We start from the raw sequence: 27,286 nt of genomic DNA on the forward strand, positions 1-27,286 counted from the left end.
TGTAGGTCGGGCTGGCAGTGGGGAGGGGCCTTCAGAGCCATGGGAAGAGCAACACTGGTGGGGCTGGCTGGGAAGCCTGCTGCATGTACGCTTTCCTAAGAGCCAGGATGGAGGTTTCTCTTTCCCCAGATAAACCTCCCGTTTACAGACAGGCATCTGCCCGGCTTCAGGAAAGCAGCAGCTGTGTGACGGCCTGGAGGAAGGTGGTGGTGTGGGGAGGAATGGAGGGGGTGCCTTCTGGGGACAGGTTCCAGGGGTTTATGTCACTGTGGGAGGCGGGTCACAAGAGGGCTTTGGTGAAGGAAGAGATGCTGGGGTCGGGCAGGGGCAGGATATTGTAGAATGGAACCTGCCTCCATGCTGCCAGGAAGCCCTTGGGCTGCAGCCACGTGGCCAGGCATGTGGCAGGACATTGCCAGGTCCAACAGTGAAAGCCGGCGTGGAGGCTCCACAAGCCAGTGATGGGGGAGTCAGCGCTCAGGTTGAACTGCTCCTCGGAATCACACCAGTGTTTCCAAAGTGCAGCAAATGGGCAGAGAGGGCTGGGTGTGTGTGTGTGTCTGTGTCTTTGTGTGTGTCTGTGTATATAACAGAATGGAGGAGGCAGAGAAAGAGGCCAGGAGCTTTTCTCTACCCCCCAGGCCTGCCTTGAGAAGTCACTTGAATCAAGGAAAATGGACTCCTCAGGACCTGGGGTAGGAGGGCGCAGTAGGGGAATGGGTGGCTTCCTGTGCTGTGAGATGCGCTGCCTGCTGGGTGCTCACAGCTGGGGACAGGGATGGGCAGGAGAGGACCCCAATAGCTCCTTGCTTGCTGGTGGGGAAGCCTGGCCTCAGGGAATGGCCCTGTTTTCTAGGATCTGGCATTGGAGGGCTGGGCAAAGATGAAGGTATGTGGCAGATCCTTGGCTGGGGTGCCAGGGGCTGGAGGCTGTCTTGAGTAGCAGGAGTGGAGGCCCCAGGGCAGTCCTGGCCAGGCCTGGTTTTAGCCACAACTGGGGCACAGGCCGAGGACTGGAGCTTGCTAGTGGTCTGCTCCCTCATATAGTGGGGGAAATGCTGCCATCTGAGCTGGGAATATCAAACCACTGGAGCTCCCTGCAGGCTGGCCTGAAGGAGGGGTCTGCGGAGGTCCCCAGACAGCTTAGGTGGGACATGGATGGGGTGGCTCGACAGTGACAAGGGGCTGTAGAGTATGGGCTGAGGGGCACTGGATGGAGGAGATAGGGACTTGGAGGAAATCCGATGATAAGAGAGGACTGAGGGGGCGTCAACCATGACAGCCCGAGAGGCGAAATGATGGGGAAGGCCTTTGGTTTGAAGAAAATCCAAAAGAGGGAATCGCGTGCAAAAAGCAGAGCTGGGAATTGAGGCCACCTCCCCAGCAAAGCTCCTACCTCTGCCTGAAACAGTTCAATGAGTGTGAGTGTGGCAGGGGCTGTGGGGGTGCAATTTCATTTGACACCCACATCTTTGTTCAAGACCTCCCCTCCGCAACCAACCCTACACCTTGGAATTCGCACAGCCCAGCCTCGTTGAGGTTTCCAGGCTGAGCTAGCTTTGTCTCTAAAGGCAAAGAGGGCATTGGCTCCAGCTTACAGGCCGAGTAGCCACCCTCTCCTGCTTCATGACTTAGGGTGGAGGGGAGTTCTGTCTTCCTACTCCTTGCTGCACTGGGGCCATGCCTACTGCCAGGACAGGTGAAAGGTGATGAAACCAGCATCTGGCACTCAGCCGGTCTCTAGAGGTGGATGGAGTGAACAGGGTGTCCGTGGGAGAGACCCTGGCCCGCCGTGGGCACCATGCAGAGAGCTCTTATTACGCTTTTCTCTGGCGCAGGGGCTCTTTGGCACACAGAAGATGGGGTGAGGCTCTTCAATGCCAAACATGTGGGGAAGAACATATGCGAGCATGGTTTAGTGTCTCTCCTAAATATGTATTCAAATGAGTACTTTCTGGTTTATGGAGGGTGAATTCTAACCAGAAATGAGAAGTAGCACCGTCCGTCATTGTTAACCTCTTGGCTAGCTCTGGGTAGATTCAGAAAGAGGTGGGGGCCCATCCTCCACCAACCGAGCACTTCCTGTACATCCACCAGGTAGTAAGGCAGGTTGATCACAAACACCTTGACGGACAGCTTCCAAGTATAGGCATTCACAGATGAGAAGCATGCTTCAGACCATACAAAATTCAATTTTAACTCAGCTTTCTTTTGGCAGTAAATTTCTCTTCCTAATCATATTTTGCATAAACTAATATTAGAGTGGATTTGCATTTTCAGAGCACAAGATGGAGGAGTGGTGGAGGCGGTTCAGGTGGGCGGCATGCCAGTCTGGGCTTTAAAAATTGTCCAGAGGTAACAAAGAGCTGAAACAAACCAGACTGAGCTGACTGCTGTAACACTAACAGTCAAGATCATCCTAGCCAGGCACTGTGGCTCACACCTGTAACCCCAGTACTTTGAGAGGCCGAGGCGGATGGATCACCTGAGGTCAGGAGTTCGAGACCAGCTTGGCCAAGGTGGTTACCCTGTCTCTACTAAAAATACAAAAATTAGTCAGGTGAGGTGGCACGCACCTGTAGTCCCAGCTATTCAGGAGGCTGAGGCAGGAGAATGGCTTGAACCCAGGAGGCAAAGGTTGCAGTAAGCTGAGATCATGCCACTGCACACTCCAGCTTGGGCAACAGAGGGAGACTCCGTCTAAAAAAAAAACAAACAAATCATCCTGATAAAAACAGCCTTGAATATGGAAAATTTCTTCTAAGGACCACTCAGGTTATAGATGTTATACCTTAGAATCTCTCTATTTTTACAGAGGGGTAAATTGAGGCAGAGAACCCAAAGAAAACTTAGGGACGATTGTCGAGGCTACTGTCTCAATGGTGTTTCTTTCTGAGGTCAGAAGCTATTCCTGAACTCCAGGAGGCAACAGGAGGGGGGTGGGATGGAGGTGGGGACCGGCTGAAGACCTCGGTGGGAGACAGGTAAGGTGGTACAGGTACCCACCCCACAATTCATTAAGGGCCATGGAGAGAGGAAGGCTCTCAAATGCCATGAAAATATCCAAGGCAGCAGAGGGCTTGTATGGAAACGCCATTCTTCCTCCCCACCCACACCCCGTCTGCCCCTGCCGTCGCCTACCCGTGGGCAAGTGGTGGGGGCCTGGGTTTACAACCACGCGTTCTCCTCCAACTCGCATCCCTTCCAGGGCGCACTAGGATGCCTCTCAGAGGTTCCTGCCCGCCTCCCGGAGGAGAGGGGAAAACGCCGTGGGCGTCCAGGGAGGCTTTGTGCCTCGCCAGGTGGAGAGACGGGAGCCACCGGACCCGCGAGCCGAAACCCTCCCCGCGGGTCCGTGAGGGAGGGGCGGAAGAGCGCGGGCGGCGGGCCGGAGCGGCGCGGCGGGGCGGGGTCTCCGGGGCGTCCAATCCCCTTCTTTTCCCGCCCGACCCCTCCGGCCCCCCGAACGCTTTCCACCAACCGCGCGCGGCGGTGGGCGGGGCCCGTCACGGCCGTCCTCCCGGGTGCGATTTTTTTTTTTCTTCCCCTTTTTTTACCCTCCCGTTTTTTTTTTTTTCTCTTTTCTTTTTTTGTGAATGAAAAAAGGAGGTCGCGAGCGGTCCCCGGGACTGCAGCGCCAGGCGTCTTCGCGGCAGCGCCTCCGCCGCGGGCCAGGGCGCGTAGCGGCGGCGGCCTCGCCCCTCTCCCGGCGCCCCTGCGCGCCGCCCGCAGCCTCCGCAGCTAGGCTCCGCGCGCCGCGGTGACATTGGGCGCCCGGGGCGCGGGGCGATGCTGATCCGGAAGGGGCAGCGGCTGCAGTGCAGCGCGCGCGGCGGCTCCCGGGCCCACGTCCGGCCTGGGCTGCTCTGCCGGAGTTTCTGAGCGGCCGCGAGCCGGCCCGGAGGCTGGAGCCCAGCAGCAGCGCGGCGGCGCCGGCGTCGCCCCAACTTGCAGGCGCGGAGGGACCCCCGACATTTCACTAAAATGAGCGTGCTCAGCAGGAAGAGATGTGTTCCTCACGCTAGAAGCCACCCCGTCACATGTAGTGGTGTAAGTAGATGGCCGCTTGCGGTTATGGCGGGGTGGCCAGCAACCCTGCAGACGCGCCGCGCCGCCCTCCCGGCCCTGCTGCGCCCCTCGCGACATCCCCTGGGCCCCGCTCCTCCCTGCGCTCTGGCTCCCGCTGCTGGGTTCAAAGGGGCTGGAGACTAACCCTTTCCGGGTGTTTCTAGGGAGCGGAAGATGACTTGATTGCCTCGGCGTGTCGCGCCCCTCCCCCTTCTCTGTGTTTAAAATTTTTTAAATTTCTCTTTTGTGTGTGTGTGTGTGTGCAGAACAGCGTGTCAGAAAAAAAGAAAAACGGTCCAGAGGGGTGGAAGTGATTCTGCTAAGAAAACAAAATCCAAACAACAGTGGAATTGGGGTGTGTGGCAGGCGGTTCTGGAGCTGGTTCTTTGAACTCAACTCCGTTGCAGTCTGTGAAACTGAGTTCAGTGAAACTACTGGGGAGATCCTTGGCGGTGTTTGGTGATGTGTCCACATTTCAGGTTTGAGGGGGCTTATCCTGTGTTTAGGCTTGCATTCCTTTGTTAATATGACCATTCAGGGTCCCTTTGGGCCTTGCTTTCTGTTGGATCTGCGCGGGGCTCCTTGCAGTGCCAGCGACCCCCGTGGGAGCCTCCCGGAATTTGGAGTCCACTCTCTCTTTGTTCTTCTCCTTCCAATTCTCCCTTCCTATCCATCTCCCTTGATTTTTACCTTCATTTTCAGGATTTTCCTCCCTTTACCGTTTTGTAAGATGATGTGGGATATTGGTTGCTAGGAGACAAGCCAGGCTCCCAGGGAAATTCTTTCGTTTCCTTGACAACCAGACTAGGGCAGCCACAGATGAACAAGCCTCCTATCAGCTGTGGGAGGGATAGGGGCCCTTTCTGAGCTCTGCAGAGTGTGTGTAGGGGTGTGGGGGTGGGAATGGGAGTGCACGAGGTTTGTAGCTAATTTCAGCACACCTTGGGTTTTGGCTTGTACCAAGTAGAAGAGCTGGGAGAGCAGTGGGCAGGAGGCTGTTTTTGGAGAGGGGCACAGGGATCATGGGACAGGGATGGAGGGAACACATACCAGTGAGTTTGTGATTATCATGGGAGAGGAGTGAATTTGGGGTTGTGATACCCAGGGCCAGGTGGTGAGGAGGTCATAGTTATGGAGGTTGATTGAGTGGGGATGAGGGAATTGTGAGGGAGAGTCTGGAGTCATGGAAGGGGAGGGTACCAGAGGGAGAGGGGAAGTTGAGAAGCTCACCGAGTGGGCTGTATCACCATGTATCAGCAACGATACAACATCAGCAACATCCTGGGGCAAAAACTGTGTAAGTGTTGGCATGCTCTCTCCAGGACAGGCTCCTCATTTAGGACAGGCCTGATTAGACTAAGAGTTCTGCTGAATGAATTGGGCCAGTCTGTATCTTAAAGAGAGATATAATTACACATATAGATATGCAATCTAGCATTATATAATACCACATTACATAAGAAGACAAATCAGCCCGGGCTCTCTTGGCACAAATTAACCAAGGTTTAGGAGACTGTCTGCCAGTGTCTTCACACCCATTTCCCAGAGGGGGAGACTGATGCCCACAAAGTGAAGTGACTTGCCCCTTCCTAGATAGAACAGTAAAGTTTGCCAGTCAGGCAGTTGGGACAGGGTAGAAAGGGTGAGATGATACAAACAGAGAAGCACTGAAGGACAAGCCGGGGACGGCTGAAGGGGCTGGGGAGTGGGTGGAAGGGGTCTCGAAGCTTGGGAAGCAATCCAGCAGGTCTGGTGTCTAAACTCACAGCATGGTATTTGTCATGTTCCTACTTGGTTGGCTGATCCCTGCTTAGCCCTAGAGGTGACACAGCACAAGGTGGGCACCAGTGTTTTCACCTCTGTGTAGCTGAACTTGGCCCAGCACTGCTTTGCCAGTGTCCTGGCGTTATTCTGTCAAGGTGCCCCTGGATTTGAGAACTGGCACCCCCTCCATTATGCCTCCTCATTCCCCCTGCTTCTGTCTACAGGCCTACGTGCTGCTAGAATTGCAACTTGAGAAAGAAGTTCTTTTGGCTGTTGGGTGTTAATCTTTATCCTCCAGCTGCACATATTTTGTATTTGGGATTCTGTTTTGGTATCCACTTGACAAAACAGAAACCACAGCCCAGATGCCGCCTCCTGGCACCAGCACATCCCTCAGCTTGAGACCAGGAACTGTCAAAGTGGGGTTCCGGGTCCTCAGCTCAGGAGAGAGAATTGGGAGGAGGAAGCCTGTGGTTAGAATAACAGTTCTCTGGGCCAGGCGCAGTGGCTCACACCTGTAATCCCGGCACTTTGGGAGGCCAAGACGAGTGGATCATTTGAGGTTGGGAGTTCGAGAGCAGCCTGGCCAACATGGTGAAACCCTGTCTCTACCAAAAATACAAAATTAGCCGGCATAGTGGCACACACCTGTAATCCCAGTTAGTTGGGAGGCTGAGGCAGGAGAATCACTTGAACCCGGGAGGTAGAGGCTGCACGGAGTCGAGATCGTACCAGTGCACTCCAGCCTGGGCGACAAGAGCAAAATTCCACTTCTAAACAAAAACAAAAAATAGTTCTCTGCTGGAGGAGGGTGAGGAGAGGGAAGGGATGATGCAGTTGCCCTGGAGACCCCGAGGGCACTGCATGGAGACCTCTCGTTGAAGGGTCCAGATCCTGTAACATTCCAAGAAGGAGCAGGAGGTTGTCTCATTGAGAAGTCCTTGCTGCATTTTTTGCTTAGGTTGCTGAGATGCATCCACTCGCTAGAGAATCCCAGTTGCTATCGTTACTTGGATATTTCAGTCTGCATCCCTGCATGTTGGCATCCAGTTACAGCCCAGCAGGAGTGGATCCTTTCTGTTGCTGCTGGTGGCCTGGCTCTGGACTGGATGGCTTAGCAGCTAGGGTGCCTGGGCAGGCTCCAGGACTCAGAGCTCAGCCTTCCCTGGCCTAGGAGGGATGACTCTGGGCTGCTAAAGCCCCCCAGACGACTTTCATGCACACAGGGAATGTGAGTGGGGTGGGCGGATGATGCTGGAGAAACCAAGCTTCCTAATAACGCCGGGCCTGCCCCTGCTCCCTAAGCCCAGGAGGGTGGATGCTGAACCCAGGGCCTCCTGGCGACAGCTTTTTAAACACCAACATGACATTTGACTACAGAAGGGCCTTCTGTTTGTTCATTCAAGCCATCCCTCTCTGGGGGTGGACAAGCCACTTCCTCTCTGCTCAACATTGAAGGCAACTGAGGCAAGCATTTGCCCAGAAGTTCAGGCTCAAGTTTCTGATCCTTTGCTTCCTGGCGACCCCATCACCCATGTAGCCAGCTCAGTGATCATCACCCAGGAGTGCCAGCTGTCTGAGATCTTCAGCCCAAGAATTGTCCTCCCCAGGAATGGGAAGGGCAGAAGAGGGTGGAGGTGGCTCTCACTTTCTCTGAGGCTGGGGGCAGGGTGCTGGGAGGATAGCCCCATGTAGGGGAAGGAGAGGCCCACTGGCCACTGACTGTATCATCACAGGCCTGTGGTTCCCCTCACCCCCATCTCAAAGCTGGACCCGTGACTGAGCATAATACATGGGCAACAGGACAGACCCAGGTAGAGCAGGGGAGGCCCCTGGGCTGGTCAGGTGTGTCCAGAAACGCCCCCATCTCAGGGAGGTTGGGAGGGAAAATTCTTGCATCTCCATAAAGGGAGCTGGGGTCTGGGGTTGAAGGATGCACTTAGGCAGGCTGGGGCTTGGAAATCCACCACCAGGGAGGGTGAGGGAAAGGGTGGAGGCCAGGAGAGCCGCTGCCCAGCTCTGACAAGCCCATTAAATTTTAAAGTGCCCTGCACTCAGGCATGCTGAGAAGGGGTGGGGACCTGGCCACTCTGCTTCTCTCAGCTGTTTGTTGTTCCGCTGCCACTGCCCTGCCGGGGAAGGAGAAGGAGAGCAGATGATGAGTGAGCTGTCCTCTGGAGAGCAGAAGGGACAGGGCAGGGCCTGGGCGGGCTCCGCTGGGGATCTTGCTCAGGTCTCCTCCATCCAGACGCACAGCTGGAGGATGGAGGCAGCAGGAAGACAAGGGGCTCATCTGGTGGCACTGCTCCTCTCTGCCTGAATGGGCTCCTGGCCCTTTGGGTCCCCACAGAGCTTTTGCCCCGAACGTTGCCCATTCCTTCTTCCTCCTCTCAGCTGTGGGGCTTGCAGCGGGGGCAGCCTGGCTGAAAGCTGCGGGTGCTGGCCCTGGCCCATGGCGAGCTGGCATGCCACGCCATCCTGACTGCCTCCCTCCTCTCCTCAGGTCCCGTTTAATGGATTCTGACATGGATTATGAAAGGCCAAACGTAGAGACCATCAAGTGCGTTGTGGTGGGGGACAACGCCGTGGGCAAGACCAGGCTCATCTGTGCCCGCGCTTGCAATGCCACCCTCACCCAGTACCAGCTGCTGGCCACGCACGTGCCCACAGTGTGGGCCATTGACCAATATCGTGTGTGCCAGGAGGTAAGGCTGCAGGGCTGCTTGGCTGGGGATCCCTTCCATGGGTCTGGATGTGGGGGCTTCCTGACACATAGCTTGGTGTCTCCAGAGCTCACAAGAGCCCTCTAGGGGTGGGATGGAGTGGGGTGGGGGCAGCTGAAGAGGAAGAAGCCCCTGAAGAGAGGTTTGAGCCAAGCCCACCCCAGGAATGCGTCTCTGGCTGGTTGTGTTTTCAGTGACTGAGCTGGTGCCTGGGACTCCAGCCTTGTCTGGGGTACTGCACTATATGTAATCACAGCCCTAAGTAATGGGGAGCACTAAGGGGCTGGGGCCTGGGAGAGATATGAGCTGAGAGGAGCAAAGAAGCCGGCAGCTGAGAGCAAAAGGTCAGAGGCTCACAAACATGCAGTTTGCAGGGAAAGCCAGGAACAAGGGTCAGCTCCCGAAGAGGCCCCTTCCACACCCATAGTAGTCCCTTAGGGTCTCTTCCACTCCTGGTTGGCTTGGAGGCCACCCTTGTTATTGATTCTACAGAGATTTCCCATGGGTGAAATTATTATGCAAGGTGCACAGTGGGTGATGCTAGCCCTGTCCCTCCATCCCTGGTGCTGTCTGGGACCCCCAGGGGTCAGCTGGCGCCCATCCTGAGCTGACACACAGAGGGGCCCAAAACTGCTGTCTTCGAGTCCCACTCTTCCTCCCCTGTCCCCAGGTGCTGGAACGCTCCCGAGACGTGGTAGATGATGTCAGTGTCTCCCTGCGCCTCTGGGACACCTTTGGAGACCACCACAAAGACCGTCGCTTTGCTTATGGGAGGTAGGGAAGGCCTCTGGTTGCCTACAGAGAACCAACAGGGTGGGTTTTTCCTGCTTTTCCCAGGAACTGAGCACCTCTGAAATTTCAGCTGGGATGAAGGAGTGGAGAAAACAGCTCTGGCAGAGCCTCGTTGGGGCTGGGGCAGCCTGGGGCAGCAAAGGGAGCCTGGGCCAGGAATCAGGAAGCCTGGATTGAGTTCCAGCTCTGTGCCTAGTAGCTCTGAGATGATGTTTCTCAGCTGCGAAGTGGTAAAAACTGCCATTTCCAACTCACAAGATAGCTGTGGGTCCAAAACAAGTCTTGAGCTCTAAAATGCCACATAAATTGGAGGTACTGTTATTTCACGTTTTGTGTAAGAGCATGTGAGCAGATACCTAAGCCAGGTGTGGGACTCTACGGGCTGGGGTGGAGCTGATGTTCCTGGACCAGGTAAGCTACCGTTTGCTTCTCTGTCCGTAACCTCACTCTCCCACCCGCAGATCCGACGTGGTGGTTCTGTGCTTCTCCATTGCCAACCCCAATTCCCTCCACCATGTCAAGACCATGTGGTACCCAGAAATCAAGCACTTCTGCCCCCGAGCACCTGTCATCTTGGTGGGCTGCCAGTTGGACCTGCGCTACGCTGACCTGGAGGCTGTCAACAGGGCCAGGCGACCCTTGGCGAGGTAGGGGGTGCTGGTACCAAGGAGACAGACCAGGATGGGTGCCTCACCAGGGCTTCCTGCTCAGCCATGGGGGAGTTTCACTGAGCCTCATATCTCTCCCTCCATTTGGAGCAAGCTTGCATCGGGATTCAACAAGCATGCTCATTCATTCATTCCTTCATTCGTATACCTGCTGCACACCTCTGGTGTGGGCAGTGCTATATAAAGCACCATGAGGAAAGACAGAGAGGAAGAGGTGATATTTGCATGAAAAAGTCTTATAATTTTGCTGGGAGATAAAGTAACTATGTGAACATGTTAAATACCCATGGGAAGCATTGCCTGCTAATTGCCAGAGAGGCAGTGCTGTCACAGCTTTGCACTGGAGAGGTCACTGGGGCCTGGCATAGTTAGGGAAAGCTTCTTGGAAGAAGAAGGGTTTGGGGTGGACTTTGAAGGAGCTTGATGGGATTTGGCCAGACAGAGCAGGGCAAGAGTGGGTGGGGACCGGCGGCCAGATCCTGAGTGGGGTCCCTCAGAAGAACAGGTGACCTCCCTCCACCCCCAACGCAAGCTTGGTTTCCCTTCCTGAACCTACCAGGCCCATCAAGCCCAATGAAATCCTGCCCCCAGAGAAGGGTCGGGAGGTGGCCAAGGAGCTGGGCATCCCATACTATGAGACCAGCGTGGTGGCCCAGTTCGGCATCAAGGACGTCTTTGACAACGCCATCCGAGCTGCCCTCATCTCCCGCCGCCACCTGCAGTTCTGGAAGTCCCACCTCCGTAACGTGCAGCGGCCTCTGCTGCAGGCACCCTTCCTGCCCCCCAAGCCACCGCCCCCCATCATTGTGGTGCCCGACCCACCCTCCAGCAGCGAGGAGTGCCCCGCCCACCTCCTGGAGGACCCGCTCTGCGCGGACGTCATCCTGGTGCTGCAGGAGCGGGTGCGCATCTTTGCCCACAAGATCTACCTCTCCACCTCTTCCTCCAAGTTCTACGACCTGTTCCTCATGGACCTGAGTGAGGGGGAGCTGGGGGGCCCCTCGGGGCCAGGGGGTGCCCACCCAGAGGACCACCAGGGCCACCCTGATCAACACCACCACCACCACCACCATCACCACGGGCGAGACTTTCTGCTCCGGGCAGCCAGCTTTGACGTGTGCGAAAGCGTGGACGATGCCGGGGGCTCCGGTCCTGCCGGCCTCCGTGCCTCCACCAGCGACGGGATCTTACGGGGCAACGGGACAGGGTACCTGCCGGGCAGGGGTCGTGTGCTGTCTTCCTGGAGCCGAGCTTTTGTGAGCATCCAGGAAGAGATGGCAGAAGATCCTCTTACCTACAAATCCCGGCTGATGGTGGTGGTGAAGATGGACAACTCCATCCAGCCGGGGCCCTTCCGGGCTGTCCTCAAGTACCTGTACACGGGGGAGCTGGACGAGAACGAGCGTGACCTCATGCACATCGCCCACATCGCCGAGCTGCTCGAGGTCTTTGATCTGCGCATGATGGTGGCCAATATTCTCAACAATGAGGCCTTCATGAACCAGGAGATCACCAAGGCCTTCCATGTTCGCCGGACCAACCGGGTTAAGGAGTGCTTGGCAAAAGGCACCTTCTCAGGTATCGAATGTGCTTGGAACGCGAGGGGGTTCTGCGTTGGTCCCATTAGTATTGCCTGTCGGTCTCAGCTCCTGGTATCCTGGAGCTGTGGCTGCCGTGCTTGCAAAGCCTGGTCTTCCCCGGCTGGGAGCGGGGTTGTTCCGTGTCCCGAATCTTCTGGGTTCAGGAGGAGACTCCGTGGCTCCCCTGGGGGCTCGTTATCCCACCTTCTTTCACTGGCCCTCCTGTGTTGCTTCTTCTGGACAGATGTGACCTTCATCCTGGATGATGGCACCATCAGTGCCCACAAGCCCCTGCTGATTTCCAGCTGTGACTGGATGGCTGCCATGTTTGGGGGGCCATTTGTGGAGAGCTCCACCCGGGAGGTAAGGCTGAGGATGCAAAGCGGGGAAGGAAGGAGTGAGACACTGGCACTCTTTACATCTGAGGCACTGCCATTCAGGGTGCTTTCTGCATCGACTGTGTGCTAACCACAGGGTGATGGGCCGAGAGGTTTATGAGGTGGTTCCTGGAGCTAAGGATGACACAGTGCACCAGGAGAGGGAATTACACTAACACCTCAACCAGCTAGTTGAGAAAGCGCTTTTGGTATATTATCTCATTGAATTCACACACGACTTACACGTGCGCCACTCCTACCGTATACCTAGGAAATTGTAGGAGGCCCTGAGAAGTTAAGTAGCTTGTGTGAAGTTGGAAGTAGAGTTAGGACTTGAACTCAGGACTCCTATTCCTTGGCTCTTTACCTTGTACCTTATGGCCTCCCTGACACACCTGAAACCACTAGAAAAACTAAGCATGTCCCAGGCTGAATCCAGCACTGTTTTAAAATGTAGGTTTTATGATTATTGAGATGAGGGGAGGCCAACAGATCTGTAGATGGCTGTCATTAAGACAGCTTGTTATGCACAGATCCCAAGAAGATGGGCAAGCCACACTACCATGGCTGGGGGCCACCAGGGAAGCTCTGGGGTCAGTTAGGAGGCAGAGGGTTTCCCTGGGAGGGAATGGGCCAGGCAGGTTGAGCAGTTTAGGATTGGCTGGTTTGAATAAATTTAGCAGGCTCTGGGGCCTGGAGCTGTCTCTATTGTCTGTCTCCTGGCTCTAGGCGATTAGGGCAGGGGAGGTAGTGGGCTGCGAGCTCTGGATTGGTTGGTTTGCATATGAAAGGCATTGGTAGGCAACTCCATCACTATCTCTAGGACCTGGCCAGCCCTGGGGGAGCCCTATAGGGCCAGCAAGCTCTAGTTGTCAAAGCCTCAAAATAAAGAAACTAGGCCTGGGCAATGGCTCACACCTGTAATCCCAGCACTTTGAGGGGCGGAGGTGGGAGGATTGCTTGAGTCCAGGAATTTGAGACCTGCCTGGGAAACACAGACCCCGTCTCTATGGAAAAAAAAAAAAAAAAAGGAAGGAAGGAAGGAGGGAGGGAGAGAAGAAGGGAGAAAGGAAGGGAGGGAATACTTTACAGAGTCACCTGCCCCTCTAATCAGTACCCCTCCAGCTCTCACGGTACCACCACTTTCTCAGGCACCTAGACTGGAAACTTGGGGATGAAAGGAGCCTCTCAGTGTGTCCTTAGATATATTCTCCTGGGTTTGTTCTCTTTTCTGTTCCAACCAGGGTAGCCCTTGGTGTACTCTGAGTTCCTGGACCTGAGCTGTCCATCCTGAGTGTACTGGAAGCTTGTAGTTAGGGAGGTTCTGCTTCGCACAGGCGCGTGGAGTTCTGAACATCCACAGTTTTCCCTACTGTTCTGTAACTGCTTCTGAGTTCAGGAACTGGGTCTTTTTTCTTCTACCAAATACCCCCTCAGCGCCAGTCTCTTAGGAAGTGCTCGCCAAATGCTTGAATGAAAAACAGAACCCAGAACGAGGCTGCGTGGCATCCCGTGATGTGGAATGTACATTTTCTAAGATTTCTGGGAAGGAAGTACTTAAGGAAGACTAAGTGGAAGCACTGGGAATGGGAGACGGTCTCTGGAGTGGGAGTAGGATTTGGATACACAAAATGTGAGACTAGGAGCTCTCGCCAGCCCCAGGGGCCTGCCAGTCCTGGGCACTTCTCGGTAATGTAGACGCCAGCTTTCAAGCTCTAGCCAATTCCCAGCACAGCCTGGAGAGCCTCGCACCTGATGAGAAAGCAGTTTGTTGCAGCACTGCTCTCAAGAGATCCCAGAGGCCCAAAGTAGCTGCTCTGAGCAGACAGAAAGAAGTCAGCTGCTGTGGGCCCTTCTTATTCTGTATCTCGTTTCTGCTTGCTACAGGGATGGGAGGGGCTGGGGCGTAGGTTGAGGTGACCAGGAGGCATCCTTCAAGCATCCCGCGAGCCAGAGCGACTTCCAAAGCATGCCAGTGAGTATCCAGGTCCCTTTGGAAGAGTTTAGAGCTGGATGCCATGGCTCGTGCCTATAGTCCTGGCTACAGAGGAGGCTGAGGCAGGAGGAATGCTTGAGACCAGGAGTTCAAGACCAGCCTCGATGGCATAACGAGACCCCATTTCTAAAAATAAACACAGAAATGACAGTAGAGTCCTGTTCTCTGGTGCTATCAGCAAACAGGCTCGGCACAGGTTGTCGCTCTAGGGGCGAGGTGTTGGGGGTCTTCTCAGCGATACACACGCAGCACAGGGAAGGCTGCCCATCTGGGGGAGCCCCGGCGTGCAGCCCAGAGCTCTTGAGTTTCTCAGGGCTGATTTCCTCTCCTGCTAAGCAGGACCTCATTGCTGTCCGCTCACTCCTTCCCACCCAGGTGGTGTTTCCCTACACAAGCAAGAGCTGCATGCGGGCCGTGCTGGAATACCTCTACACGGGCATGTTCACGTCCAGCCCCGACCTGGATGACATGAAGCTCATCATCCTAGCCAACCGCCTCTGCCTGCCACACCTGGTTGCCCTCACAGGTAACTAAGCAGAGTGCTTAGGAACCTCCCTGGAGGAGAGGTCAGGGAAACCCCAAGGGGCTATGTTATGTTCTCCTCTCACCTCTCTCCTCCTGGGGAACTAGCTCATGTCCAAGGGACTACGCTTACATCAAATGGAATCTGTTGACAGGCACAGAGTTGTGGATGAGGAGACAGAGTGAAGAAGGGTGTGTGCAGGGGATGCTTGATGGGGACACCTGAGGGGCTCTCTCCAAAGGCGATTTCAGCCCAACAAAATGGAACATGAGGCTGGGCTCAGTGGCTCACACCCGTAATCCCAGCACTTTGGGAGGCCGAGGCAGGCAGATCACTTGAGGCCAGGAGTTCAAGACCAGCCTGGCCAATATGGTGAAACCCCGTCTCCTAAAAATACAAAAATTAGCCATGTTTGGTGGCAGGCACCTGTAATCCCAGCTACTCAGGAGGCAGAGGTTGCAGTGAGCTGAGTTTGCACCATTGCACTCCAGCCTGGGGGACAGAGCAAAGCTGCATCTCAAAACAAACAAACAAAAATGGAACATGATCTTGCTTTATGTTCTTAGCTTGGCTTCACTTGGACAAGCTTAGGAAGTCAAAAAAGAACAGAACACAATTCCCACATTTTTACCCTGTGGTTCTCCTTCTTTTTTTCATTTTTCTTCTCCTTCTTTTGCCTTTTTTCTTCTTCCCCTGCCCTTGACATCACCTTCTCTTCCTCCTTCCAGAAACAGCACACAAACATCCCTGCCACTCCTTAGTCCTTGAATGGATTGCGCGAGCCAGAGCTCAGCTTTTTGTGTGGACCAATCCCAGGGGCTCTCTGAGGTAGAGCAAGAACTGAGGCATGGGGGAGAGCCAGTGGCAGCCAGTCTGGGTCCAAAGGCCCAGGGGAGAGAAGTGGTGTCTGCGGGGCGAAGGGAGCCTAGGGCCGGAGACCTGGACCCAGGCAGGGAGCCGGCTCTTGTTTGAGCTGGTGGTGGTGACATGGGTACCAGTGGTCATATTGATGCCAAGGTTAATATTCTTGCATAGGTCAGGGGGCAGAGAGCAGATCCTCACATATTGAGTTGAGGTTCAGGGAAGGACCCAGTGTCACAGCTGCTGGGGTCTATCTAGGCAGACGATGAAGATCGGGGCTCAAATATGAGAGAAAACAGCAATCCTAAGATGAAAAATGAGTAAGGATGGGGTTGGGTGGAAAGAAAGCAGAAATCATTGATCAGAACCAGAGGATTAAGAGCCGAGGCTGCAGAGGGAGTCCAGGGTCCCCAGAAGGGGGTAAAGGGGACTTGGGGCAGGTAGCAAGAGAGATTTCGAAAGATCCCAGCTACAACAGTGTATCTTTTCTTGCTGTCCATGAAGAAATGGTGTGGTCTGCCCAGAGCACATAAGACTTCAAATTCTTAGATGGAATAATTCCACTTTTAAAAGACTACCTCCAGAGAAATGATCCAAAGGGGAAAAATGCATAAAGGTTTTTCTAGAAGTTCATGTTGTCATGGCAGGCAATTGGAAGCAAGTCACAGCCAAACCCTTGGTTAAGCACACACAGGCAGTTACATGGTAGTCATTAAAAATGTCAAACTGGACCACTGCATGGAAAGGCTTATTGAAATAATGTTAAGAAACTTTTCATCAAATTGTCGATACACTCTAGGAAACATATACAAAAGTGTATATATCTGCCTTGCTAAGGATCAGTGGAAGATGCCAAGTTTTGTATAATTGGAGATATGCTTCCTGGCTGGGCACGGTGGCTCACGCCTGTAATCCTAGCACTTTAGGAGGCCGAGGTGAGTGGATCACCTGAGGTCAGGAGTTCAAGACCTGGCCATCATGGTGAAACCTCATCTTTAAAAAAAGAAAAAAAAATTATATATATAAAAAGATATGCTTCCTGTGAAGCCATTAATTCAAGTGGAAAACGTGTTATTGTTCAGTAGAATGCAAATACATAAAAGCATCTGAAACATATGTTCAGCTTACCGAATTATTATTGTGATTATATTTTTTTAGAGACAGGATCTTGCTCTGTTGCCCAGACTGGAATACAGTGGCCTGATCATAGTTTACTGCGGCCTCAAATTCCTAGGTTCAAGTGATCTTCCCGACTCAGCTTCCCAAGTAGCTTGGACTGTGGGCATGCCTCACCACACCCAGCTAATTTTTATTTATTTATTTATTTATTTATTTATTTATTTATTTATTTATTTTTTGACACAGAGTCTTACTCTGTCGCTCAGGCTGGAGTTTAGTGGCACGATCCTGGCTCACTCCCGGGTTCAAGCAATTCTCCTGCCTCAGCCTCCTGGGTAGCTGGGACTACAGGCGCATGCCACCACACCCAGCTAATTTTTGTAATTTTAGGTGAGGTGGGGTTTCACCATGTTGGCCAGGCTGGTCTCGAACTCCTGACCTCAAATGATCTGCCCACCTTGGCCTCCCAAAGTACTGGGAGTACAGGCGTGAGCCACCACGCCCAGCCAGTTGTTTGTTTTTTAAGTATTATTTTGATCTGTCTTAGATTTGAACATACTTGATTGGTTTCAATTAATTGCAGTTATCCTCATTGAAGCTCAAATCCTACACTCTTTGTCTTGGCTCCAGAGTCTCTGGACTTCCTCTCTATTTGGAATGATGGGATGTTCTGGGTTCCTCTTGAACATTCTATGCCCCAGCCCTGGAATCAGCCATTTCTTCAGGAAGTCCTGGTTTCTTATGTTGGAAGTGTGGAACTGGGATTTGTGTGCACTAGGAATGCTCATTGGACTGGGATGGTTGTTGTTTCTAGGTCTTTTCTGTGGACACAGCTGGGAAATACATTGATCTTGATTTTTTTTTTTTTTTTAAGAAGGAGTCTTGCACTGTTGCCTGGGCTGGAGTGCAGTGGCACGATCTTGGCTCACTGCAACCTTTGCCCCCCTAGGTTCACGTGATTCTCCTGCCTCAGCCTCCCAAGTAGCTGGGATTATAGGCACACACCACAATACCCAGCTAATTTTTTTCTATTTTTAGTAGAGACAGGTTTCACTATATTGGCCAGACTGGTCTCGAACTCCTGACCTTGTGATTTGCCCTCCTCAGCCTGCCAAAGTGCTGGGATTATAGGCATGAGCCACTGCACCTGGCTTGATCTTTTTAAGGATAAGATAACTCATGAGTTTATACTGATACTACTAAATAAAATTCATAACCAAGGGTGTTTATTTCTTCAATATAAATATTTTAACTTAAAATGCAAGCTTAGTACACAATTTGTTACAAAATTTGAATTAAACAACTAGAGGTAACTCCTAGTTCTAACTAACAGTTCTCAGCCTTTTTCTGTGATCAACAGGCACGAGGTTTCCCACGCTCTCCTTTGTATATCAGTGGCTGGTTCTATTGGGAACTTTGACCCTATCTCTATCAGATTATGTCGTGGGACATTCATAGTTTGAAAGATCCTCTTGGATGATCCTAATGTCCTCCTTACTCTTCCTAACCCACCCTGTTGAGAAGGTCTTGCTCTCATCCCTGGCCTTCCCAGTGGCAGCAGACTTCATAGCCTGGGGCCTTTCCTGCCCTGTTGGGACTTGCTGGGGTCCTGGTTTTCCTTGCCCTGCAGTGAGCTGGTGGGGAACGGAACAGGGGGAGGGTGAACGCAGGTCCTGTCATGTGCTTCTTCAGCTGATTAGTAGCCATGTGTGTCACAGAGCAGTACACAGTTACCGGACTGATGGAAGCGACCCAGATGATGGTGGACATCGATGGGGACGTCCTTGTGTTCCTGGAGCTGGCTCAGGTATCACGGCAGGGAAGGGAATTTACGGCAGCCTCAATACCACACTCTGCCTCCCACTGGCTGTAAGTGGGAAGCCTGCAAGGCGGTCGATGTGGGGAACCTGTTATCGGACTGGACTCCTTGACTGTGCGGAGCCCATGTCCCCTCCGTGCCAGGAAGCGGCTGGGGAACCTTGATGTACCGGGAGGGGAGCTGGCCAAGCAGGGAAGGGATGAGGCTATAGGCAGCAGTAGGGCCGGGGAGGGAACCCCAGGCTCAGGCTTACATATGGATGCTGCCTGCCTGAGGTCATTTAAGGGAGACGGAGGACTCTCCATCTGAAATTAACCACCCACTCCCTTAATCCCAGACAGACAAGCAAAATCTCCCACACTGGCCCTCACAGTGCCAGAAATTCAGCCACCAAAGATTAGTGTGTGTTGGTAGTCCGGCTCACGCAGAGCTTGCAGACACCCCTGGGAAAGTAGCTCCCTCTGCTCACTGTGAGCACCTCAGTGCAGGCTGCCTTGGTCCCAGGTGGGGAGGAAAGGGAAGTCACATGGCATAAGATCTGAAGAGGACAGATGCAGTATGAAGCCACCACGTGGGACTCTGGGTGTCTGCAGCGAGGATGCTGGGAGCGGGCATAACAGAGGCGAGGGACGGCCATGCTGGCAGTGGTGCCAAGGAGCCCGAGGCAGCATCCTCCTCAGTTTTGTGTGGCCTTGCCTCTGGCGTGAGAGCTCTAAGACTGCAGGCTTTAGCGCTAAAGGCGGCTGGAGGTGTCTGTGCAGACCCTCTCCCCTGGAGATTTCAGTGCAGATACTCTTCCCTTCTGTCCCCAGTTCCACTGTGCGTACCAGCTGGCTGACTGGTGTCTCCACCACATCTGCACCAACTACAACAACGTGTGCCGCAAGTTCCCCCGAGACATGAAGGCCATGTCCCCAGGTGAGCATCGGGGGCCAGGCCTGGCAGCGCCTGCTGCTCTCCCCTCGGGGTTCCACAGCTCCCACATAACCCAGGGACCGGGAGGCTGCCGGTGATGACCCTTGACCTCGGGGCTGGGAGTAGCCTGCAAAGGAGCCTCCAGCCAAGCTGCAGGGCCCCAGGAAAAGCACTGGCCTGGAGGGCACTCACCCTGCCTCTCTGGGCTTCTCGTTCTGAGGAATGAAGAGGATACTGGACTAGAGCTGGCAGATTTCAGACTTTTCTGGACAGAATGCCATAATAAGAAATACATTTCCTCTTGTGACCCAGGATGCATATAGGAAAATATAACGTCTTTTTCATGCTATTCATGGCCCACTAAATTGATTGTACAACCCAGGAATGGGCACAGGCCACAGCTTGGACCACCCGGGTCTGGACATCCTCTGAGGCCTCCTGTCTCTTGATTAATTTCTCAGGCCCTAGAGCTCAACAGGAACTGCACAGGCTCCAGGAAGAGGTGTCCCTGGCCTCCCTGAGGGGTCTGCCACTCTGTCCATGGGGTCCTCTTCGGGCTTCCTCCGCTCTGCTGTGACCCTCCACCCTGCTGCCACGTCTTCGCTCCATGCTGCCAAGTCTCCCACCCCTGATATCTCCTCCTTTTCACTATTAAAACACTTTTTTTTTTTTTTTAAATTTTCTGAGACAGTATTGCTCTGTTGCCTAGGCTGGAGTGCAGTGGCGCAGTCTTGGCTCACTGCACCCTCCACTTCCTGGGTTGAAGCACTTCTTGTGCTTCAGCCTCCCAAGTACCTGGGATTACAGGCGTGCAGCACCACGCCTGGCTAATTGTTTTTCTATTTTAGTAGAGACGGGGTTTCACCATGTTGCCCAGGCTGGTCTCGAACTCCTACCCTCAGGCAATCCGCCCCCCTTGGCCTCCCAAAGTGTTGGGATTACAGATGTGAGCCACCGCACCTAGCCTAGCATTTTCTTTCTAAGGCACAGGTCCAATAGCATCACTCCCTGGTTCCAAACCTTCCGCGGCTCCCCACACCCTGCAGAATAAGACCAGCGTTCCTCTGCTCTGATGCTGTGGTTCTGCTGTGGCCTGACTCCATCTTCCCCGCAGGCCTCGTGGCAGGGTGGGGCTGGTGTCCCACAGTCCTCTTGTCCCTGTGCCTCCTTTCTAACCAAGCCACTTTGCTCTCTGCTCCAGAAAACCAGGAGTATTTTGAGAAGCACCGGTGGCCGCCCGTGTGGTACCTGAAGGAGGAAGATCACTACCAGCGGGCGCGGAAGGAGCGCGAGAAGGAGGACTACCTCCACCTCAAGCGGCAGCCTAAGCGGCGGTGGCTGTTCTGGAACAGTCCGTCCTCCCCATCCTCCTCGGCAGCCTCCTCCTCATCCCCCTCTTCCTCCTCGGCTGTGGTCTGAGACGCCGCCACCCTCTTCTAACCCTGCTGCTGTTGTCCCCATCCACCCTCGCCCCTCTGCTCTTCCACATCACCCCATCCACCTTACAGGGACGAGGGGGCCCCTGTAACCAGGACCCAGAAGGTGGAGCTGTCCTCACCAGCCACCGTGGCTCAGCCAGAGGGGAGCAGAGGCCTGTGGAACAGAACGGGAACCACCTGCAGAGGTCCCCAGACCCAAAGCAGGACGGGAGTCAACTGCTGGGAGGAGCGAGTGCTCTGGCATTTTATCTCTGGGTTCAAGAGCCCTTGAGTCAAAGGGGAAGCCTCCCAGCCTCGACGGCTTCCCCGTGTGTCTTGGTCACTGCTCTGGCCAGAGAGGCAGCCCCCTCCCAGCAAGCAGAAGTGATCTTGCCCCTGCTGGCCATGTCTTTCCACCGATGGACTTGAGTGTTAAAATTGTTTTGTGGGCATTTCCGCACGGAGCCTACTCGAATCCCCACTGGAGAAGTCAGGGTAGAAATGGAGCCTTCAGAGCCCAACTCAAGACTTCTGCATCCTGGGGTGCAGTTGCAAAAGGCCAGGAGTGGAAAGGCCTGCATCCCGCCAGCGTCCCTCCCTCCCAGGGGGCAGTGGTAGCACAGGCCTGATCAGGGGGACAGAGGTCGTTTAGAGCTCCAGGCCTGGAAGCAGCACCTCTTGGTGCAACAAGAAACTTCTCCCTCACCCCTCCTTTACCCTCAGATTCGGAGATGGGAACCAAAGGGAGCAGCTGGGACAGGCGGAGAAGGAAGTGGGAACCAGTGCACAGCGACCCGAGCGCCTCGGGCCCTCCCCGGCCTCTGGGGGCCACTGCTTTTTATAGGGTGGGGCAGAATTAGCAAAAAACAAAAGCAAACAAGAACCAAACTGAAACCGAAACAAAAAATCGCCAACAAACACTCTGTCCTCTATGCCCCCTCAAAGAATGAAAATCAGAAAAAGCTCCTGCCTAGCTCACATTTCTCTAAACAGAGGCCCCCATGATGAGGAGGTGAAGATTGAGGTTGCAGAATCGACGCCAATGCCTTTCAAGAAAGGACTCGACACTTCGCTAACGGCGGAGGCCCTGACCCTGCCAGCTGACTCCCAGGGCAGCACAGGGGCCTGGCCTCCAGCAGGCTGGTGATGGAGGGACTGGGGCTGGTGGCAAGGAGGGGTTTGGTTTCAGGACTCAGATGGCACCGGACGTTTGCTTTTGCCCGTCTGGAGACTGCAGGCTCCCCTCCTTGCCCTCAGAGGACCACCCCACGGGATGCCTGTGGTGGGTGTTTTTGGGGGGCTGCAGTAGGGGCCAGAGGTCAGGGAAAGGGGCGTGGCCCTGGGGTCCAGCAGTCTCCTGTAGCGAACATAGAGGACCTAGCCTTCTTAGTGCTGGGTGGGATAAAGGGAAGGAGAGGAAGGGGAATGGGGCAGGAGGGAAAGCCAGGTTCATCCAGAGAGGAGGAGGGCAGGGCTGGAGGAATGGAGGGGGTTGAACAGTAGCTCCCAGCCCCCATGGGGCAAACGCTGGGCCACAATTGCCCCTTTCCGTTTTCTAATCCAAACCCAAATTTCACCACCCACACCCTTTTAAGGTGTAAAAAATGGAGCCCGTGGGGCTATGGGCTCGAGCTCAGGAGTTGCCTCACCTGTGCAAGATGTTCTGGCTGAGAGGGCTTGGCCCTGGGCTGGGCTCCGGGAAAACGCTGGTTAGGCCTGGTGTTGAACGAACCCCAAACAAAGTTAAATCCTCATCGAGAAAGAGCAGGTAGTGGGAGGACAAGCGGCTCTAGCCCTGGGGGAAACCATGTTGTCCAGGCCCAGGACCCTCCAGGGCTGTGGCTGCTTCCCCCCGACGTCCTCCAGGGCGGCTGGCTGCGAAGCCGTGCGCTTGCTGCCCTCTACAGGCTGCTCGGCCTCCCTGCAGTTCCGCTCAGCCCAGGGCTCCAAGTAAGGCTCAGGTGCGCAGGGGCTGGGCACCAGGAAGCAAGAGGGAGCCCAGAGCAGCCCCACCTCCCCTCTGGGCGAGAGGGAGAGTGGGTCCTCCAGGACAAGGAGAGTGGGAAATGGGTCTCCCAGGTGCCTGCAGGGCTGGGCAACCTGGGTCCACTGATGGGATGCAGGGAATGCCAGGGCAGAGAAAGTGAAGGTGGCCCAGGGCTGCAGGAAGCCACAGGAGAGTGACCACCGGACTCCCTGAGAAACAGGCCTGGCTCACCCCTCAGGGACCCACCACCCCTTCCCTGAAAACTGTCAGAGACAGATGCAGGAGCCAGGTAGCCAAGAGAACCCTCCTGGGAGGCTGTGGGTGAACCAGGCCAGATCTGGTGCCCCTCTCCCCAGAGGGAAGAGCAGGCAGGAGAGAGGGGAAGGAGGCATGAATTCCAGTCCCCAGGAACCTGGCTTTTTAAACTCCAGGGAGTCGGATGCAGGAAATCCCCCAAGCAGGCCAAGCCTGAAGGCAGAGAGGGGAGGAAGGAAGGAGTCCCAGCAGGACCACAGCCCTGGCCTCCTGTCACTCAGAGCCGATTCATTGAGGAGGGGAGGATGGGGGCGGAGACAAAACCACACCTCTTTTTATATAAGGTTTCATATTTAATTTGGTCATTAATTCATAAATACATAAGTATTTTGTACATAACGTGCTTCCTTGTATTGTTTAATACTCTAACACACTTCAAACAGGGACCTCTGACAAGGCAGAGGCATGAAAGGACATCGAACACGAGTGACACACTGCACTAAGTGGCTTCCGTGTGTCGCAGGCTAGTTGGCCTGGGGGGTGGAGCAAAACCTAACCTACCCAAACAACAAAAAACGCCAACAATTTCATGTCAGGAAACTTACTCTAAAAGAAGCTTGGCTGGGCGTGATGGTGGGCGCCTGTAATCCCAGCTGCCTGGGAGGCTGAGGCAAGAGGATCGCTTGAACCCAGGGGTCAAGAGTGAGTCAAGGAGATCAAAGTGAGCCAAGATCGCGCCGTCGCGCCGTTGCACTCCAGCCTGGGTGACAGAGCGAGATTTTGTCTCAAAAAAATAAAAATTAAAAGAATAAGCTTAGCCGGGCATGGTGGCTCATGCCTGTAATCCCAGCACTTTGGGAGGCCAAGGTGGGTGGATCATGAGTCAGGAGTTCAAGACTGGCCTGGTCAACACAATGAAACCCCGTCTCTACTAAAAATACAAAAATTAGCCGGGCATGGTGTCACACACCTGTAATCGTGGGAGGCTGAGGCAGAATTGCCCGAACCCAGGAGGCAGAGATTGCAGTGAGCTGAGATCATGCCACTGCACTCCAGCCTGGGTGACAGAGCAAGACTTCATCTTCAAAAAAGGAAAAAGTGTAAGCTTTGCAAACACTGATAAGGCTGATACTCTAGATGCATCTTCAAGGAAGGCCTCTGCAGAAGGGACAAGGGAGCTTGGACCAGACTGGCTCCCTCTGAGCTTTGAGGCCAAGCATCCTACACCGAAGGCCTAGCAGAGGCAAAGACCAGAAGGCAGCAGCACCCTGTGCCTTCCAGAAGTGCAGGGGACAACACGTGGGACGCCAGATGGAAGTGGGAGAGAACGGAAGTGCCAAGACCAGAAAGGCCACCCCCCGCCCAAAGCTCCACGGACACAACACTCTGAGTATGCCAAAATCTTCAGGCAATTCTAACTGTCCCAGTCAAACCAGTCCCGGAACAAGACAACACACAATGTCTTGAGATGGAAAAGACCAAAAACTACTAGAATGACTAACCTGCAAAAATGATCCTACCATGACTGAAACACTATGGAGAAGGGTTTGCTGGAAAGAGGCTGAAATGGTTACTGAGGTTTTAAAACAATAATAGAACAGGACACAGGGACAAAGCCTGAATATGTCAGCCAGTCTAGGTCCTGTTGCCACAGTGTTTAGGAATTGATATTTCTGAGATGAGTCAGATGCTTACAGAGGGGCCAAGCTCCTCACATAGGGAAGCTGTACCCTAAGATGCAGCTCAGGGGCTCAGGGTCACAGAGCACCAGAAGTGAGCAAGGCCGTCCACTCCTGAGTTGGCAACCACTTCACACCATCCCCAAGCACCATCCGCTCTTCCCTCTCGATGCCACAGCAGACACGGGAGACAGCTTTTGTCCTCTCCTGAGCCCAAACAGGCTCAAGTTCACTACATTCACTGGAAACGGGATATGACTAGACCCTACTTGTTGCGTCTGATCTAACCCATCTGCCTCCCTCCCTACCTGTCCACAGATGGGGGCTGGGGGCGCAAAGGAGACTGGCCAGATAGGGACCAGCCACACACAGGACTTCACATGGATCCAGTTCTCCTTGGCCTCGACTCACATGTAAACAACTACCTATAAATAATATTCATATACTTCTAAGGTTATCCAGTTCAAAAGACTGAGTTGCCAGTCATTGAATCCAAAGTACATCTGAGGGAGAACTGGAACCCAGACAGTGACATCTTACAGAGGAATTTTTCTTCTTCCCTCGTTGTATGTCTATTCATTGTACGTTTGTCTAATGCATTCACATAACTATGTAAACAAGTACATTTACTAAAGTTTCTTCATGTTCACAAAATAATCACATACAGAATTATAAAAGTAGAAAGGTAAGGCCAGGTGCAGGGGCTCACTCCTATAATCCCAGCACTTTGAGAGTCTGAGGTGGGCGGATTGCTTGAGTTCAGGAGTTCGAGACCCCCCTAGGCAACATAGAGAGACCCCCATATCTAGAAAAAATACAAAAAATTAGCTGGGCATGGTGGTGCACACCTGCGGTCCCAGCTATTTGGACAGCTGAGGTGGGAGAATCGCTTGAACCTGAGAGGTCAAGGCTCTGGTGAGCCAAGATTCAGCCACTGCACTCCAGCCTGGGAGACAGAGTGAGACCGCCCCCAGAAAAAAGTTCATATCATATAGTATCAAGTAAAGTTGAACATAACTGCGTAGATGCTAAGGCAGATGGATTATACGATGTAACCCACGTAAATAAAGCACTTGCATTAGGATAAAAAAGTGCCATAAAGAGAATGACATCCCAAACCAACCCTCAATATACACACACACATAGACTCATCCAGACATTTCCATAGTGTGCTGATCACCACATTCAGCTTAGAAAAAGAATTTCAAGTGCAGTGAAAAAGTTCTAGGATGTTCCAACCATGGGTGATACCGGATGGGAGAGTTTCTTCCAGTACCGGTCATGCGACAGTTATACTCTCCCACAGTCTGGAGTCCAGCTTTTTCCAGAAACAAAGGCAAACCTTTTTCTGGAAGGTCTGACTTCCTGAAGGGATTCACACTCAGGAGATGGCAGAGTCTGCATTATCTTCTAGATACACGAACTTTCCGGAGCTCACCAGGCAGTCCTGGATCTTCTGCTTTGCAAGTCTCTGTTCCAGCGTCTCCAGGGCATCCAGCAGGGTGTGGACAGAGGCGTCCCGCCCCATCTTGTTGACCCATTTTCTTAGCATCTCGTACAAGGTGTCCCCAGGGCCCGCTGCCTCAGCTCTCGCCACATCGATCTCATTGCCCGTGAGGCCCAGCTCCCTCACGAACGGCACCCAGGATTTAAAGGGCACGTTGTCGGTAAAGTGGTGGAAGCACTGCCTCAGAGCTGGGTGGAAAAAGCCACCGAGACAGCCAGGTGAGTTGGGACTCAGAAAGGACAAAGGATCCCACATCAGGCCCAGAACCAAGGCGGGGTACCTGGAGAGCCCCCTGTCGCTCTAGTGCCCACGTACTTCCCATCCACAGAGAGCCCGCCCACACTGCCTGGCCTTCCCACACCCAAGGTGCTTCGGGGAGTCAAGGTCACCAGAGAATCTGCTCTTACACAGGGCTGAGAACCCACCCGGGGAGGATGGATGGACACCACGGAGGCAGAAAGCAAAGTGGGTGAGAGCCCGAGGGAGGGAGAGAGCATGGCTGCGGCGGGAGCTCAGAGGAGGGAGGCTGCCTGGGCTGCACTTGTCATGGGAGCAGGTCCCAGGGCAGCCACTTCTGCATTTGTGGAAAGCGCAGGGCCTGGGGCAGGGGACCTCTGTTTATACCCAGCTCAGCCTCATTCCCTGAGGCTAGGGCAGAGCTAGGTGGGGGCAAGCAGACCCTGAGCAAGAACTGAACCTGGAGACAAAGCACCTGGCCCAGATCTCGGGACCACGAGAGATTAAATGAGACGTGTGTAGAACATGAAGCAGGCCGCCATCCTTAGAGATAGATAGGGCCAGGAATACGAGGCCATGTTTTCTAAGAGCCTCGTTTAAAGAACATCAGAAACAAGTGACATTCATTTTAATGTATGGTACTGAATATATATAAAATATAATTTAATATACAGTCAATATACAAAAATTATGAGTGAATTACTTCCCACTCTTTTTTTTTTGCATGACATCTTTGGAATTCATATGTACTTTACACAACAGCTCTGCAAATTGGGCTTAGGCACATGTCAAGAGCTCCTTAGCCCACTGGGGTTAGTGGTGGTGTGCAGGACAGAGCAGCCCCTCAGGAGGTCCTTGGGGCGGGGGCGTGGGGGCAGGTAGGCTGCATCAGGCCCTGAACAACAAGGGAAGAGAGAGGAGCTGAATGAGGGGATGGACAGAGTCATTAGGGTCACTGATAGGGTGCAGAGAGGATGAGGTAGAGTGGGGAGAAGAGA

The 27,286-nt window shown here is 53.9% G+C and overlaps 2 protein-coding genes and 1 long non-coding RNA gene across 8 annotated transcripts in view; 1 reads left to right on the forward strand and 2 right to left on the reverse strand.

Moving 5' to 3' along the window:
* The window catches only part of LOC105705404 (uncharacterized), a 42,937-nt gene extending 39,607 nt beyond the window's left edge, over positions 1-3,330 (reverse strand). For all 4 annotated transcript variants that reach the window (XR_001104666.2, XR_010339592.1, XR_010339593.1 and 1 more), the window contains exons 1-2: positions 3,142-3,330; positions 2,577-2,700 (exon numbers count right to left, since the gene is read on the reverse strand). This is a non-coding gene — a long non-coding RNA (uncharacterized LOC105705404). The remainder of the gene's footprint in view (positions 1-2,576; positions 2,701-3,141) is intronic.
* A 632-nt stretch (positions 3,331-3,962) lies between these two features.
* RHOBTB2 (Rho related BTB domain containing 2) lies at positions 3,963-23,264 on the forward strand. Of its 2 annotated transcripts, none has more exons than XM_012435292.3 (10): positions 3,963-4,050; positions 8,336-8,537; positions 9,226-9,329; positions 9,809-9,994; positions 10,575-11,593; positions 11,840-11,958; positions 14,344-14,494; positions 18,190-18,278; positions 19,103-19,208; positions 20,407-23,264. In XM_012435292.3, exons 2-10 carry the CDS (start codon positions 8,346-8,348, stop codon positions 20,622-20,624), a joined length of 2,184 nt encoding a protein of 727 aa, XP_012290715.1. In that variant the 5' UTR covers positions 3,963-4,050; positions 8,336-8,345; the 3' UTR covers positions 20,625-23,264. The 2 variants fall into 2 exon arrangements, with proteins under 2 accessions (XP_012290715.1, XP_012290714.1); XM_012435291.3 differs by lacking the exon at positions 3,963-4,050 and adding an exon at positions 4,258-4,547.
* Positions 23,198-27,286, reverse strand: part of TNFRSF10B (TNF receptor superfamily member 10b) — a 32,835-nt gene continuing 28,746 nt past the window's right edge. For both annotated transcript variants that reach the window (XM_012435301.3, XM_021665135.2), the window contains one exon: positions 23,198-26,239. In XM_012435301.3, coding sequence (XP_012290724.1) covers positions 25,926-26,239 — 314 coding nt within the window. In that variant the 3' untranslated portion in view covers positions 23,198-25,925. The remainder of the gene's footprint in view (positions 26,240-27,286) is intronic.

Source organism: Aotus nancymaae, unplaced genomic scaffold (genome assembly GCF_030222135.1).
Source record: "Aotus nancymaae isolate 86718 unplaced genomic scaffold, 86718_ANA_hifiasm-v0.15.2.pri h1tg000079l, whole genome shotgun sequence".
NCBI classification, from domain to species: domain Eukaryota; kingdom Metazoa; phylum Chordata; class Mammalia; order Primates; family Aotidae; genus Aotus; species Aotus nancymaae.

Coding starts and splice junctions, on each gene's coding strand:
- RHOBTB2 (XM_012435291.3), top strand. Junction 8,538..9,225: donor AATATCGTGTGTGCCAGGAG/GTAAGGCTGCAG, acceptor CCCTGTCCCCAG/GTGCTGGAACGCTCCCGAGA. Junction 9,995..10,574: donor GCCAGGCGACCCTTGGCGAG/GTAGGGGGTGCT, acceptor TGAACCTACCAG/GCCCATCAAGCCCAATGAAA.